Raw genomic sequence first — 16,744 nt, forward strand, 5'->3', positions numbered from 1 at the left:
GTGGTGGCTTTCCTGGTCCTGCAAAGTCCTCAGGGAATGATATTGGAGTAGGACACCCTGTCCTTTCAGGTGATGAACACCTGTGTGGGTGGGATTTGAGGCAAGGTCTGATTGGCTGAGGGCTCCTTGGTGGCCCTAGCTGATTGGATGACCGAAAAGTCCTTCCTCAGTGGGGGCCTGCACCAGGCGCTCCTCTCAGGAGCCATGCCTCCTCGGTGCTGAGCTCTGCCCTGAGATGATGCCTGCTGAGGTCCAGGAGGAGTGGGGGCTGGAAGCCTGTCAGTGCCCAGTAAATATGCCACCAGCATCTCTGGCTGGTGGGGCACCTCACCAGGAGACAAGGCTCTATTACCTATTACCACAAAGAGGCCACATCATAGCATGGTCTTTCCACGCTCCTTCAAGGTGATGACGGAGTCAGGGATGAGCTCTGGAACCAAAATCAGGGGAATGGACCCCCAGTCCCTAAAGGGATTCACTCCTTGCTTAAACAGCTACCTCCCCTCTCTAGGCCTCAGTTTCCTCATCTGTAAGACGAGGGGCAGAGCTAAAGGCTCTGCTGAGACTCCTGTACACTCATACTTACTCAAGCTGTTGTATGCCGTCCCCTTAGGTGAGGAGAAAAGAATGAATGTGAGGACCAAGGAAGCTGGGAAACAGGGGGGGGGGGGTGTGGTCAGAAGTCAGTGGCAAGAAACCCAAATGTATGGAAATGCTCAGGGCTGCTTATTTAAATGGTCTATTCCCAAGTGTCCCCAGCGGGGCCAGCTGACATCAGTGACAGACGTTCTGAGCAGATAGATGCATCAGTGGTTTTTATTGGTGTTAACGCAGTGACCGGATTGTGCCTGGACTTTAACAGGGCGTGAGGGTGAGGAGAACGTCTTCTCTCACAGTGCTTTCGCTGCAGAAGTTGTGCCTGCCGACAGAAATGAAAGCTTTGTAAGCATCGGGTAGCTTTACATGAAGTTTTAAGTTGTTAAGAAAAGATGATTGCCGATTTAGGATTCACAAGGAGTGAGGAAAACACTAGGGTTGTAGCTTCAACCAGTTACTGGAGAACTTGGGTTTCCTAAGAGACAGGTGGCTGGTGTCCGTGACAAGGTCCCCTGTCAGCTGTTGCTCAGAGTGGCGCTGGTCTCTGGGGTCCTCAGTCCGACAGGACTGTGGGGCATTGAGGCAGCAGCTAGAACTCTAACTGGCCCTTGACTTGCCTTCTGCACCTGAAGTCGGTCAGTGGATCTTTCCCTTTGGGCTCCCCACTCCCTCCTTTCTAGGGGGGGACACGGGGCTCGTTACTTGAGTCTCTGAGTGTTGGGATCTTCATTTGTTGAAGAAGGCACAGTTCCCTCCCATGATCGCTGAGAATCCCATGTTAATAATGCAACATCTTATGACCATAAATGTGAAAAAGCTTTATAATTGATAAAAAAACATTGTAGATATAAGTGACTATCATCACTGTTGTTCCAAGAACCAAGTGCTTCTTGGATCTCACTGCCTTTGAGCTCTGAGGCTTTGCCTGGTTTTACCTGTCGTCTTCACTGTGGTCTCTTGTATTTCACCTGTCTTGCTGCCCTAGCTCTATCTGCAATCATATTTCCTGTTCTCTGCACCTCGAGCCCTGCCTGCCACCTGCAGTCTGGGATCACCTGCCCCTCACACACCAAGCCCATCTCCCATGCTGGTTTTGATCTTCTTGTATTTTTAAAAATCTGATGTCCCAACATCTCATTTCTCTTAAGGTGGATTTCCTCTGGGGTCAACAGACAGGGGAAGAAGGGACACGCAGGGGAAGAAGGGACACGCAGGCCACTGGAGGGTTCAGAAGCAGCTAATGGACTCAGGGCCTCAGGGGTGGCCTTGAATACAATCTGTTCCATTTCTAGAAAGTGCAGAAAGTCACAGCCTTTCCTCAGAAAACCTGGAAGGCACAATGTTCTGGCTGATTCGGTCTTGTGTGTGCTTTCCTTCTTCAAATCTACCTGTGAGTGTGTCGTCTCCCGGGACCACTCCGCATTTTTAAGGTTCTAGCAATAGCATCTTCTTCTGACACATTTTTAACCACACGGTCCCAGGAGCCAGGCCACAGGTCCGTTTCCTGACGGGGCCCTGGGAACTGACTTTAAATTTTTTTTAATGTTTTTAATTATTTTTGAGACAGAGACAGAGCGTGAGCAGGGGAGGGGCAGAGAGAGAGGGAGACAGAATCCAAAGCAGGCTTCAGGCTCCGAGCTATCAGCACAGAGCCTGACGTGGAGCTCGAACTCACGGACGGTGACATAATGACCTGAGCCAAAGTGGGAAGCTTAACCGACTGGGCCATCCAGGTGCCCCTCTGGGAACTGACTTTAGAGGCTCACTGTCCTCCGAAGGAGGTGGGCAGGGAAGTGCTGGCCGCTCTTGTGGCCTGCAGAAGGTTCTCCCCCCCGGCTTCCTCAGTGCTGTGCTCTCGCTGACAAATCTGTCTTAATCTGCTGACCGCCTGGCTGGGCCAGCCCCTCACAGGGATATGGAGGACCTCACAGGGGTCAGCCAGCCTGAGATGCAGCTGTGAACTCTGCCAACCCGCCCTCCCGGCCTGGAGGAGTCACATTCCCTGAAGCCCGAGTTTAGCAACCTCACTTAACCTCCCAAGCCTCAACACCATCAGTGACCAAGCTCCCAGGATCCCCTTCCACAAAACCACTGCAGGAGGGTTCTGCTGACCGGAATTAGGGTCCTGGCCTTAGCTCTGCCCCACTCAGGTCACTACCCCCCATCCTCTGGCCGCCACAGCAAGTGACGCCGAAAGTCAGGATAAATTATTGTTAGCCCAGCTCTCTCTTGTCTTATCTCAGATTTTATGTCTTTTGCTGAAACTACTTTAGTTTTTGTTTATTATCCTGAAATTCAATGATCTTCCTTCTTTATAATGTAGCTACTCTCTAGCCCATACTTATAACCTGATACTTTCAAAAACTATTTCTTTCTTCTCTTTCTCATTTTGCTCCCTTAGTTTTTCTTGAAGGCAGTGACATGCATCTGTGTTCTTCTTCTCAGATAGGGCTGAGAACACCCAACAGAAATGCTTTACCTCGTCTGTCAGTTGTTTGCCTACAAAGAAAAGGCCTCAGGTGGGTAGATTATCTTGGCTTTTCTGGCTGAACCGTGACTGACTTTCTGGAGTGAGTTTCCATTACGAACACCAATCTCTACCAACACCCTGAGGCACAAGCCAGCAAAGATATACATACACTGTTTTCTCCTCTCCCTTTTGGACGGTGATCTTGGCTGCACCCACTTTGGGGAAGGTTGGGTTTATCACGTTGTTATTCCAAAGAAACTTGACTTTCTCAATGGTTCCAATATCAAGCTTTGCATCAAACTGATTAGAATGGGTAGAGCCTGGTGTGAGAATCCCCCTTGAAATAAAGAAATAGAAACATTCCATGCACAGAAACAAGTTCTAATCACCAGATAAGACCATGCCACTCTTTTCTACTCGAGATTAACGAAATTATTTTTTTCTAAATTAGTTCTCAAATAAAGGATGGAGAAATGGAGAAGCCAGCAGCCTCAAACCATTGCTTGAATGTTGTTTTCTCAAACTCAAGTTAGTTTCTACTCACGATGTTCTTATAGAAAACTATATAATTCCTTCATATTTTTTCCTGGAAGAGTTATTTGTACAGTAATAAGTTATCCACTTAGTTTAACACGACATGCATGTGTTACTATGCTAATAAGGAAACATGCACCTGGGGGTAATATTATATATATATATATATATATATATATATATATATAATCTATTTTTTAAAACAGACCTATCAAAAGAGAAAAAAACTATTGCCTGGATTTATAATTGAGAAAAGAAAATTGTCAGCAGAAGTCTGAAAGTCACTTTAATATATACAGCAAATAATTTAAAATTACTTGATAAAGAGAAGATACACATATCAGTGTGTGGATTTGCAGTCCGTGTATATCATCAAGTGAGATGCGGTGCTAAAAAAGGAAACTTACCTGAAGACATCGAATTGGTGAGTGTTTCCCTGATTTCCAAACAGAGCAACTTTGACCTGACCAGTGGCTATTTTTCCAGACAGTGTTATAGAAACTCCGTATCTCCAGCCTGCACAGGGGATAGAAAAGATTTCAATTTATTCATGCGCAAAATAGTTGACCCAAATTTCAGAATCCTGTCATCCCTTACACCGGGGCATCAAAGTATAAGAAATCCTACTAATCTACAACTCAAATAAGCTATAAAGAGGGGTACGTACCTAGTGGTATTCCCTCTCCAGAGCTACACTGCCCAGTAAAGGGACATTACCCATAGGTGCTGCTTTAAGTTCACACTAAAGAAGATCAAAAATTTATTCCTGAGTCTTCCTAGCCACATTTCTAGTGTTAAATTGCCACACGTGGCTACTGGCTACCATTTTGGGCAACAGAGAGCATTTCCATCATTGCAGAAAGTTGTGTTGTATAACTCCGCTTGAGAGGGACCGCACTATGAGATAAGGTGAAAAGAGAAGGGACAAGGGCTTGTTCCCATGGTAGGAAAAGTAGCTCAAGAAAGTAGTCCTGCGAGAACCTCAAGAGCAGGGACTGTGCTGTATCTGCACATCCCCAGCGCCCCAGGCCGTGTCCGTCATAGAGCGGGGCTCAGCTGTTACCCAGATCTATACCTGCAGTGCTGTGTCAGTGCCCGTGAGGACGTCCTGCACACCTATAACCACACACGTGCACACGAACACACACGCATGCAGAGATCCACATCTACACCCACACGCACACACACATGTACACACGCACGTACTGAAACACACACACATCATTTGCCTAGCTCCCACTTGTCCTTCACATCCCCAGGGATGCTGTCCCTGTTCCTTCCTCTGGGCAGGGCCAGGTCCTCGGTCCCAGGTTGCCAAGCAGCAAGTCGCCACGCCCAGCACACTGGGGCTGCGCGCTCGGTTTCCGCCTTCTCCGCTGGGTGATGCATTTCATGCACAGAGCGTCTTGCTCATCCCTGCATCCCTAGTGTCCGCATAGTCTGTGGTTCCTACAGAAGTGTCGGTTGAGGAGTGAGTATGTGGCTTTCAAATGTTTAATTTGTCGTTTTAAAATATGGGCCAGCATTTCATGCATCACAACACTGGAAGGCTTGATTAACCATTGTCTTAAAATATGTATGTGAGTGTATATATATATATATATATATATATATATCTGGTGATTATATATATATATATGGTGATTATATATATATATATATATATATATATATGGTGATGAAGGTGTTCTATATCTGGATTGTGGAGATGGTTACATGACTATTCATCTATCAAAACTCATAGAACTATATACTACAAAGGGTGGATTTTGCTGTCTATAAATTGTACCTCAATAAACCTGACTTTAAAAACTAGATAAGGCACATATTGTATTTATGTCTTTATATAAAAGCAGTGACTTTAAAAAAAAATTTTTTTTAATGTTTACTTATTTTTGAGAGGGAGAGAGAGGCAGAACATGAGCAGGCGAGGGGCAGAGAGAGAGGGAGACACAGAATCTGAAACAGGCTCCAGGCTCTGAGCTGTCAGCACAGAGCCCGACGCGGGACTCGAACCCACAGACCGTGAGATTGTGACCTGAGCCGAAGTCGAACGCCCAACTGACTGGGCCCCCCAGATGCCCCAACACAGTGCCTTTTTTTAAAGTGCAACTTCTTAGGGAACAATCACAGGGAAGGTTGGCACAGAGTGGCCCAAATGTGCCCTATCTCTACCCTATGACCTAGACGAGTCAGCAGATTTTTGTAAGAAATCACTCTTTCCTGATTCCCGTCCACCCTCCACCAGAGAGGGACCCCCTACATGGGGTTTCGGGGACACAGGCACAGAGAAGGAGAAGTAGGAAGATAGGAACTGGACTTCTTAAAGGGCCCAGACCAGCAAAGAGCTGGTACCAAATCAATGTTTGATAAAGGAATAGAAGAAGTCGTGTGCATGACATAGCCTTAAAAAAGGAAAAGAACAGTGCACTGTGGAGTGGAAAGAATTCAGTGGTAAAAATTGCCACAGAGATGTGCGAGTCACGATTTCTCATGAATTGTGCTCCCGTTCATTCCACTCATTTCACGGCATAGACGCAGAAAGGAAGAAATGCAGACTCTTTGTAAATCCTCAGCTGAGTCTTAAATGGGAGAGTTTGGTAGATGTGTCCCTCTGCTAAGATGGTCAGGATGTGCTCACAAATACTCCAGGGGAGAGAGAAGTCTTTCTTGTATAATGGAAGCTAAACTTTCTCGACGTGGGTGAGAAGGGTCAAATTACAACTCACGAGCAAAATTGCTGGAGTCTCCTGTGTTCAGGAAGAATTTCTGTGGCTCGCCGCTCGTCCTGCCAGCAAATTTATCAGCATAGTGGCCCATCTGTGGGCAGCCTTCATCCGGGCAGGGGAAGCACTTGTTCTAAGAAGAGACAGATCAAGCCATAAGGTGTGAATTTGCCTTTTTATGACCCACACATCTGGGGGAGCACTTCTCCTACCGTCTGAGTTTCCTCGCTTGTAACAGGAAGGAGATTGGGAGAGAGGATTTCCAAATTTCCTTCACCAAGGCTGGGACTCCCAAGCCTCTTGCACATCACGATGGAAAATACTGATTCCTGGGCTCCAGGTTAGGTCAATTACACCTTCCATCACGTGATGTGCTGCTACGTGGTTAACAGCCAAACTCTGGGACAAAGAGCCCTGACTGTATGTAGCATTTGCCACTGCCTGTGGTATAAATCTGGCTGTGGCCAATTCCAGAGGCCCAACCCCCCAGCCTGGCATCTAGAACTCCAGCGTGCACCTTTCCTTCTCTCTGGCATAGGACTTCTTCTCTCCTACGTTCTGCCGCCCTTGCTCTGCCCTGTTCTTCCTCCTAAATGCTATGCAGATTCAAACAACACCTTCTGCAGGAAAGTTTTCTAGATCATTGAAAGGATTGTTCTGATTTCCCAGCGTCTTCCTCACCCACATGACTCATCTAGAATTTTAGTCACCTCCTGCCTAACCTTTCCCCCCCTCTGCTTCACAGGATCGTAAACTTTGAGGGCCCATGCAAAACAAGTAAGAGATGGTCAGAAACCGGTGAGAGGGTGCTGCAAATCCCAAACATAGCAGACAACCGTCCCACAGAGGGACTCAAGGGATAATAGCTTACAGACTCAAAGGCCTTGTAGGAAGCGCAGGGGTAGGACGCGAACCCATCAGGGTTGAGGATGCTCTCTGAGTAATACTTGTAACTCCTCAGGTGATTGCAAGCCACAAAATCCCGAGTCCCTGGGGAAACAAATGAGGACGTCTACATACGTGGTCTGGGGAGCTGACGGCTTCTGTCTCTCCAAGGGGAGAGATTCCAAAGTGGGGCCATAGTTGGAGAAACGTAAGATCGGGTCAACTTCAGGTAAGTCCAAAATAAATGCCAGTGAACATTGAGAGGCTGCTTTCTGTGAGCGAGGCAGTGTTCCGAGTCCTTTACATGCGTTGTTCCTATGAACAATGCCTTTCTAGGCGGTAGGTACCAGACCATTTCTAAGTACGGGCGATACACAGATTACAGCCTCAGATGTACGGATTGCAGCCAATAAGTGGAAGAACTGGCAATTAAACCCAAGCCCGTCTGGTGCTTGAGCCTATGCTGCTAACCATTGTGCCTTCCTGTGTCCCAGGCACTAGGCTAGAGGTCCTTGAAGACACAGCCAGATGTGAGGTGACCTCCTAGACATGATGAAACCAGAGCACGGACATTTTCATGCTGTGTTTAGGCAAATAACAAGGAGGCTCGGGTCGCTTGAGTTGGCTCTTTTTTTTTCTTTCTTAATAACTTTCCTTGGCCCCCACAGCTCCTGCCAGGTGACAGAGGTCACAGTATACCTTCTAGATATGACCCAAACTTGCTTGACTATTACTGAGAGAGAGTTTGGGCTACCCTATCCATGGAAACTCTCATAAGAGACAAACACATACATCTGCATTCTTAATATTTGCTTCGATGTCATACATACCTGCCATTTTGATCGAATTCAGTAAGAATCTTTACTCGTTAGATTTGGTCAGACCACTAACAGTTTAAACCTGTGTGGTTCCCAGTGATGAGCTGGGCTGAAAAATTCACTTCTACGTTGTCCTTTTCACCTCATCAGATCCAAAATCTGTCGCTGAAGGTTGACCTTCAGCCCAGGTGTGCTCCATCAATGGTGAAGAAGAACCCCAGATAGCACTCTCTCTGCTTCACCTTTCCTACGAGTGACTGTTTCTCATCCTGACCCAACATACAGGGGTGGTGACTCTCATTGGGCAAATGGCTCTGCCGTGGAAATGATCGGGGAGCATTGCCATTTTGGCTACGGTATTGAACAATACTGTACGTGAACCGGAGCCGTATCATTGACTCCCAAGGGGGGACTGGCTCAATTGTTTTAAAGAGCAGTTTCATTTTTGAGATTTGCTCTGGGAAGATACTGCTCACCCCAGGGAAGTGATGCCTCGCTCTGCTCTGGCTTTACCTTCCCAGATGCCATCGAGGTCCACGATCTGTGACAGGGCATTCTTCTTGCATCCTGGCATTTCCTCCCCTCCGTTGGGGAAGAAGTCAAGGTGACCTAACAGCTGTTTTGTTCCAAAACCTGAAACGTTTGGAATAGCAATGAGTTTTTCATAATGCAAGGTTATGCATCTTGGTTAAAACACAATTGCTCATGCTTGCAGCTAAAGCGTCATTGGGCTCACCCAGGAATGGGATCAGGGGTGCTGCATCTGTATGGATCACATCAACAAAGTCAGCATCAGAGGGATCGAGCCGAACCTCTTCAGGAGTACCCTGGAAGCTTGCTTCTACAGGATCCAACCCTAAAAGAGATGATCAGTGCTGCAGAATAGTAGGCCTGGCTGTAGGTGCCAGCAGGACCAAGGCGTACAGTTGCTCAGGCTGTGCATTGCTCAACTCGAGGGGTGCCATACTCTGAAGTCATGCAGTGCCATGGCCCTGCATATTGAATATGGGGACCTAGAGTCTCAACGTTGCTCATTAGAGAAGGGATCCAGTGGCATGGATAAAGAAGGGTAGATAAGCTAAGAGATTTAAATTTGTCTGACCAAGGATTTTTTTTCACATTATTTTCTCCTATTTACTTGGCAGATCTTTCTTCTTTAACATTCTTTTTCTTCTTCTCAAGTTTGAAGAAAAAAGGGATAAAGTAGCATGATATCATATTTATGAACACAGATTCTGGAACTAGGCAGCCTGACTCTAAGTTCCTACTCAACTATTTCTTGGGCAAGTTGCATGACCTTGGGCGAGTTGCTCAACCTATTTCTTGTGCCTCAGTTCCCCCGTTTATAAAATCCAGGTAATGATATGGTTACAATAAGATGAAATGAGATAATGTACATAGCTTTTAGCACAGTGGCTGGCATACCATCATGAGTGTATCAGTAAAATATTGATTACTATTATTTCCTCCTGATTATACTTCCTTCCTGGCAGGGCTCCTGAATTTGTCAACAGTTCTTTGAAGGTTTCGGCAGAGCAGCTGGCCAGAAAAGGCCCGGGCATAACTGTCTGTTGAAAATGAAAGGGAGAGCTCTTAGACAGCAGAGGCTTTCTCGAGCCACGCGGCAGTCGAACTGGGTTAGAATCTCAGCCCCACCACTCATTTATTGTGTGATTTAGGGCAAGTTATCCAGTTTCCTGAGCCTGTTTCTTCAGTTCTGGGGATTCAGTGAGGAAATGTAAGGCACTTTACATAGTATCTGGGCTAAGCAAGCACTTAATCTATGCTTACTATAATAATAATCATAGCATTACATTATTATGATTCTATTATATAATGTATGTTGTTGCCGTTGTTGTTGTTACAAAGTGAAGGCTTTGCTTGGCTTGCAAGAGTGATCTGCACCACTGGTGGCTGGGTTTCTCCTACCAATAGAGGCTCTGGAAGCGTGGTTTTCATGTTCCACTCTGCCTTTGAGTTCAAAGAGAAGGGGGAAGGGAAGAACAGTGTGCATTCTTAATTACATTTGCACATGCTCACATGGGCCTTCGTCTCCATTTTCCTGGCTGCCCAGTCCTGCTGAACGACCCACACTGCCAAGAAACGTGGATCTAAGGAGGAGGGATGGAGACAGACAGGAGAAGCAAGGGGAAGCAAAGGGGGGTGAACAAAAGCACCACCTCCCCTTCCAGAAAGATGGGCTTCCTGGGGGTTTCCTAGGGGCTTCCTGGGGGCTTCCTAAAATGTTCTGTGCAGAGCATTTTGGGGACAGACTACTTCGGGCCAGCTTCTGGCTGGTCGGCAGGCTTGCACCACGTTCTGGGGTCACTGGGGACAAAACCCGGGGCCCTGCACCTTGGGCCTTACCTGTAATTCTGCCCAGGCCTGGAGTCCTGCTCCCAGCCTCTCCCGCCGCGTGGGCTCCCAGGCTGTGGCCGATGAGGTGGACTTGGGAAGGAGAGTAGCTATAGTTTGTCTGGAGAGGGAAGAGTGCATTTTCAGAACATTTTTGTGCTGTGGTGTTTTGTTTTGTTTTGTTTTGTTTACATGTGTGGTTTTTGTAACACGCAAACCTAATGTCGTTACCCCTCTGTTGAAAACCTTCTATGGCTCCCACTGCCCTCAGGATCAAGCCCAAATTCATTATGAGGGTTTCAGAACTTTCCTGACTCAACACCCATTTTTCTAGATTCTTCTCTAGCCAAACCCTATGCAGGATTTCCGGGCCCTCGGATACATCATATTCCCTCATCTGCGGGTCTGATGATGTTGCTGTCCACTCCCCAACCACTTGTCCAGCTCACATGAAACAGCCGAGCCATCAGCTCTCAACTTAGATGTCTCTCCCTGGGAGACATCCTTCATCACGGCCCCAGTCCCCCAGCCCGGATTAAACGGTGCCCCCGCATGTGCTCCCAATTAAGCCCTATAGTCCCCCCATTAGAACCCTGACCATCCTCTCCTCTCGTTTCAAGTCTTCACCATGAACTCCTCCAGGGCCTGGGACCTCACCGTCCTCTTGACCTCTTAGCAGAGTTCCTGACACTGTGCCCCCCAAATATTGGATGAACAAATGGCATACAGCTATGAGTGTTTGCACGTGTAGGTCTCAGAGACGTTCGCCCATGTATACTCGTTGATCTTCAGAACCTCTAGGACAAACATCACAGGTTTTGATTTCTGCAGGGGTGCAGAAGTAGTTAGAACTGATCGGTTCTTTTGTGGACCCTTTCACTATAAGACAGAAACAGCTTGGGCCTTTATCTGGGATAGAATATAGAGTCATGAAGAGTTAACGACTTCACAGAAAGAATTCAAGACTCCAAGTTAGCCAGAATGAAAGACCCGGGTAGGAAGAAACAGCTGAATTGACGGTGGCAAACGAAATTCTCTGCCATCAACAGGGCCACCAACAGGGCCGTGGCGTTGGTACCTGCCAATCGCACCTGCTGCCCTCGGGTTCCATTTGGTGCTCCTTGGGAACGCCTTGTTTGCCCCACACAGAGACCACCCGGTGTCGTGGGGGGCCCCTGGCACTAGACAGCTCTTGTATTCCCCTGTGCTATGATTTTGGGGGGCAAACTCTTTGACCTCTCTGGGCCTTAGTTTTCACATCTGTCAATGGAAGATGTTCATAAACATCCTTAGCTTTCACATCTGTCAACGGAAGATGCCTCCTAAGTGTTAGCTATTACTGATTTTTCTTCCACTGCCGTGTCCTTATTAAGGCAAATTTCAGCGTTTTAGAAGATTCCGAGACAAATACAATTCTTTCTATTTCTTGTCAAAATCTATAACTCTCAGCTGCATCTTTAGCCGACAGAGACCTGGGGGCGCCGCCTGCCTCCCCAGCAGCCCGGCCGGCGGACTCACCGAGAGCATGCTGATCATCTGGGCCACCTGGGCACCCACCACCCGCACGTTGTTGGCGGCCTGTGTGTATGTGGTCTGGGAACCTTTCTTCCAGTCCACGCAGATGCAGTTCACCTCCTCCACCGCGAACATGTTCTGGTGTTGGAAAGACACCAGGATGTTATCATAGGGGCGCGCAAAACCTCATCTAACCAGGGCTCCGCAATGGTGACTCACAGTTACTACTGGTTGTTCTGTCTTTTCCTCACTGGGGCGCCGCGACAAACTGGGCTTTGTTAGGAACCTTGTTGTCAATTAGGAGTCATCCCTCAGGGTAAAGGCGACGGGCAAGGCAAACCTATTCCCTCTCTAGCTTGCAGGTTAATTAAAAGCTGGCCACTCTCTGGTTTTCTCTGACCAAATTCGGTAAAGTTGATTAGGTATGTGGGGGAACAACTGCATCCCTAGAAGAGCCCTGTTTTGAAGAGGAAAGGTCTCCAGTGCTGTCTCTGATGGCCAGTGTCCAAATGACCTTGTGGATTTGACCTCCAGCCCTCTTCTTGGCCTCTTGACATCCCTGCCAATAACCGGACTTGCCTTCTGGGCATTTACTAAGCGTCTACAGTCAGGATAGCACAGTATTTCATGGAGGAAACACACACCGCAGATATTTGAAAAATAAAACTGCAACTGACTTAAGAAGAGATTGAAGAATTCTGAAAACTTCTAGGAGGTCAAGGAAATGGATGGAGCCTTAGACATTCTGCCAGGTAGTACACAGGCCAGCTTGAGTTGAAAACGGTTCTATAAATTTAAAGCCCACTTCAAATTTGTCACATCTATGATACTAATATGTGTGATCACGCACACAGAGATACCAAGAGTTTTTTCCTCAGGACCTTTATTTTTAAAACAACCCTGAGGAATCTCTTACAGCCCCGAGGAATTTGGAGTACAAACTCTATCTTACACTGTAAGATACAGTTTATAGTTGTTCTGATGGGACAGAAGAGTTAAATGCCTGGTAAATCAAGGCCAAATGCAGAATGACTTTAATTTTCTGGGTTTGTAACTTCTCCCATTGACATGATAGGTCAGAATTATTAATGTGTGTGTGGAGGACAGGCTGCTCGGGTAAACTCTTAGGCATCAGAAAAATAGATGGAATCAGTGTCTATGTAAAAAGAAAGGGTGACGGTATATTATTAGGTGTTTGTGTGTGTATGCCTGTGCACGTGTGTGTGCGTGTGTGTGCATGTGCGTGTTCTTCTGTTGTCTGTCCTTCTAGCCAATAGACGCTATGTTACGTATAGTTTTGACACTTTCTATTCTGTAATTCGGTCTCCTGGTGCACCTTAGTTCTCCATTTCCCAAATAAATGGTTGTAGCAACACATCATCGCAGGGACGTGGGAGAGACTTGGACAAAAAGAACACAATCCCTCTTGCGCAGGAACACAAAGTGCCCTCACTAAAAACGGAAGCAGACCTTTGGCTTTGATTTAGCCAGAAAAAAGATGGTGCAGGTGTTTGCCCACATAGCCAAGGCCACTGCTTCAGGCTACAGATGGTGTCCGGAAACGTGGATGTGAATTCTTACTATCGTAAAGAGAATCATTTTAATTGCCTGAAGTTAACTTGTGTCTAGGGATTTCCTGTCTCCAAGCTTATCTGCTGTGCTTTCTGAAAGGCTTGCTGCCGGGGACAGGGCAGACCATGGGGCTGGGAGCCGGCCCTACCTTGCACATCTCCAGAAGCCAGCTCTCTTCTCCCTTGTCTATGAAGCCGTGGATGATGAACCGGGTCTTCCTGTTTGTTTGAAAATTTGATGCTTCAATTGTTGATGGGTCAGAGGGAAGGAGAGTCTGTGACAAAAGCAGAAAGGGGTTGCATGTTTTTGTAGCCTGGCCATTCAGGCCTGCCTCTCCTTCTCCATTTCTGCTTGTTCTGATGCCTTAATCTTTCAAACCTTAGCACAAAAGCCACCTCTTCCAGGAAGCCCACCCTGACTCTCATTTTCCTGCCTGCACTGATCACTCCGACCCCGGCCAGTCAGGAATTACTGTCTCCACTGGGGCTGAATCGTAGCCCACAGTCTTACCTCCACAGGGTTCTTGGTAGATGGGAAGTTTTGCCCCAGACCAGAATCACATAACCAGTTAGGGGTTCCGGCAAATGTGAACCATTCATTCATTGGAGCCAACACTTTACAGAAAACCTACTCTGTGTGGGTCTGGCTAGGCCTGGAGGGCGGGGGCAGCTGGAGGGATAAAGTGGGACAGAGCATGGTGGAGGAGGAGGGGACAGACACAAGAACCTTCTAGTCTGCGGGGTGGGCACAACCCCTCTCCCAGTCACAATGATGTTGAAACGACAAAGTCTCACCTGAAAGTTGTTTGGGTTCTCATTGGTGTAGAGCAGGAAGCGGGTGCCGATTTTCTCGGGGCTCCAGGGGAGAACTTTCAGGGGCCTGGCTGCAGTCCCGGCCCAGGGCTCCGAGTCGGAGAAGCACCCGATATGTTCATAGCAAATTTCCTTTGCTGTAGACAAAAGACGAATGTGCTCACGGCTTAGCTCCCCAGGCTGGGCTCCGGGGTGGGAGGGTGGGGGGTGTTTCAGCTTCTCAGGTCCTCACTGCTCTGCCCGGAGACAGTCTGAAGAGTGGAGACACCCTGCCTCTCCCCACCCACTCTCTTCTTACCCCCAGTGCCACCTTCTGGTCTGCCATAGAGACACCAGCTGTGCCGCCGCTTAGAACCACCATCAAAACTTAGAAGTTCTGTGTCCCATCCCCAGCTCTTCAGATATACTTATTCGACTAACGTGATAACACGCACTCATAAGTGAATCTGTTAACCCAGGCAGGTGTTTAATGCTTTACCTACGAGAGTCTAGTCTAAAGTACCTGGACGTGAAGACAGGCCGGTGGAGAGATGCTCTGAAGTGGGGTCCCCTCACACTGCCTTGTCTCCCAGGCAGAGTGTTGACCACCTCCGCCCCCACCCCGCCCCCACCCCCGGCCCCACGGCTCTCTGGACCCTCAGAGCTGTCTGGAACCACTCACTGCCGTGGGTAAGGCTTTCTCTGGCCGGTGCTGAGATGCTGCATTTAAGCCCTTCCCGTGGGGCAGGTGTGATGGTTTCCTACCTGTGACTGCTCCCAGCAGAAAGAGTGCGACTGTCCACATGTTCACCATCTACAATAAATCCAGACATTCTCAGCCTCACCGAAACTAACCAGAGCAACGAGCACAGACTTTGAGGAAGTCAGGCCTGGCTGCTTCAACAGCCGGCGGGAGGAAGGCCAAGGTAACTTACCCTGTGGGATGTTCCAGGCGTCCCTCCCTCTCCATCTAGTACCCAGGCTGGGTTTTTTTTTTTTTTTATACCGGAGCCTTATCATTTGGACCCTGCTTCAAGGAAACGGCAGGTGATAATAGAACATGCTGTGTGCACTTAATATTTTAATCTGCACAAATACACAAAACAAGATTAATTATAGTAGTCAAACCTTCCTGCAAGTCTGGGAAGATGAAGGAATGCTTGATTACAAGGGGGTGAAAATTCCCCTCACTTTGTACCCGCGTACCTGTGCATGTAATCATGAGCCTAGTGGGCCCCACTTTCCGATTTTCTATTTTATCACCAAGTAGTTTACAAGTCCCAGGAAGGACACAGCAGCAAACTCTAATAATGGAGGGTAGTATTTGTCAATTAGAATAAATGGAAATGCTCCCCCCGCTCCCGCCCTCATATAGCTGAAATAAAGGGAAATTCTGATCAAGAACTCTCTTTCTGTCTCCCTGTCTCTTTGTCTCTCTCTACTGATCTCTCTGTCTCTGGCAGTCTAATACCCGAGTGCATGAGTTTTGGAGACAGATTCAGCACCCTCCACAGCAGCCTATGAACACAGCCCCGCATTAACCGCCTGTTCCGGTTATCACGTCCTAGGTAATGAATCAATGCAAAATATAATGGTTTCAAACAACAGAAGTTTATTACAAAATTTTGAAGAGCCAGGTTCAGGAGCCTCTAAAAGCCCACGTCATCAGACCGTGTCACGTCTACAGAGTTTCCCCAGACTCTCCGAAGTTTGCACACCTGTCCTATGAGACTAGGCCCCCGTGAGGCCATCATGAATGACCCACAGACCCGTGCATCTGTGAACAGCCCCGCCAGTTCACACAACAGGCAGATAAGCCTTCACAGCGCAAACACCACTGGTGCCCTACTCTACTCCCAAGTCGAATATGCCTCAATGTCAAAATTCATGCTCTTTGTGAATAGCCAAAATGCCGGCAGACAGGTTGAAGGGTCTTCCTGTTGAAATGTAAAAGACTTTCTCTGGGGTCATAAAGAATAGGGGCCAATAGTTACTGAGGCTTGCTACGTGTAGTCAGAGCCTTTTACGTGTATTACCTCATTTAAGCCTTACAACAACCTCATGAAGTGGGAACCATTCTTTGCCCCCCCGCCCCGCTTTATGAGTGTGGAAACTGAGGCATGGAGCGATAAATGAATTGCTTCATTCTGATAAAGCCACACAGGAAATGAGTGATGAGACGGGATTCGGATTCAGACCCTACAAAGCAAAATAAGGAGTTGTTGAATATTTGGTGAATCTGAGCAAGTTGTCTGCCAATCTGTTGAGCACCATCCACATAGACTAAGGGAAACACTTACAGAGAATAAGTTGAAATAGAAAATAAACTGTCCCCCAAAATGTCAGACTTGAGTTGTACGACTGGCCTAAGTGAGTGATGAGATGTTTAAACTTTGGAAGTCTGCTCATATGGTCTGGAAAGATGCAATTTACAGACTGTGGTGAAGTCAAAGGCATTTATGCTTTTCTTTGACACTGTGG

General features: G+C 47.5%; 1 protein-coding gene across 1 annotated transcript; it reads right to left on the bottom strand.

The window, feature by feature from the left end:
* Positions 1-855: 855 nt before the first annotated feature.
* On the bottom strand, positions 856-15,077 carry PNLIPRP1 (pancreatic lipase related protein 1). The gene is made up of 12 exons (XM_060641042.3): positions 15,029-15,077; positions 14,267-14,421; positions 13,621-13,746; positions 11,904-12,038; positions 10,398-10,506; positions 8,767-8,886; positions 8,544-8,663; positions 7,199-7,317; positions 6,331-6,460; positions 4,009-4,117; positions 3,237-3,404; positions 856-919 (listed from the first exon to the last, which is right to left on the bottom strand). The coding sequence occupies exons 1-12, from the start codon at positions 15,075-15,077 to the stop codon at positions 856-858; spliced, it is 1,404 nt and encodes a 467-aa protein (XP_060497025.1).
* Between the last annotated feature and the right edge of the window lie 1,667 nt (positions 15,078-16,744).

The sequence above is a fragment of the Panthera onca genome, chromosome D2 (assembly GCF_046562875.1).
Source record: "Panthera onca isolate mPanOnc1 chromosome D2, mPanOnc1 haplotype 2, whole genome shotgun sequence".
NCBI lineage: Eukaryota > Metazoa > Chordata > Mammalia > Carnivora > Felidae > Panthera > Panthera onca.

What these genes read in the sequence shown, in the direction of transcription:
- PNLIPRP1 (XM_060641042.3), bottom strand. Translation starts at nt 15,077, where the DNA reads ATGGTGAACATGTGGACAGTCGCACTCTTTCTGCTGGGAGCAGTCACA. An exon ending in AGAACCCAAACAACTTTCAG is followed by an intron (nt 13,747 to 14,266) that starts GTGAGACTTTGT and finishes CTTTTGTCACAG; the next exon opens with ACTCTCCTTCCCTCTGACCC. An exon ending in CCTCGATGGCATCTGGGAAG is followed by an intron (nt 7,318 to 8,543) that starts GTAAAGCCAGAG and finishes TTGTTTCCCCAG; the next exon opens with GGACTCGGGATTTTGTGGCT.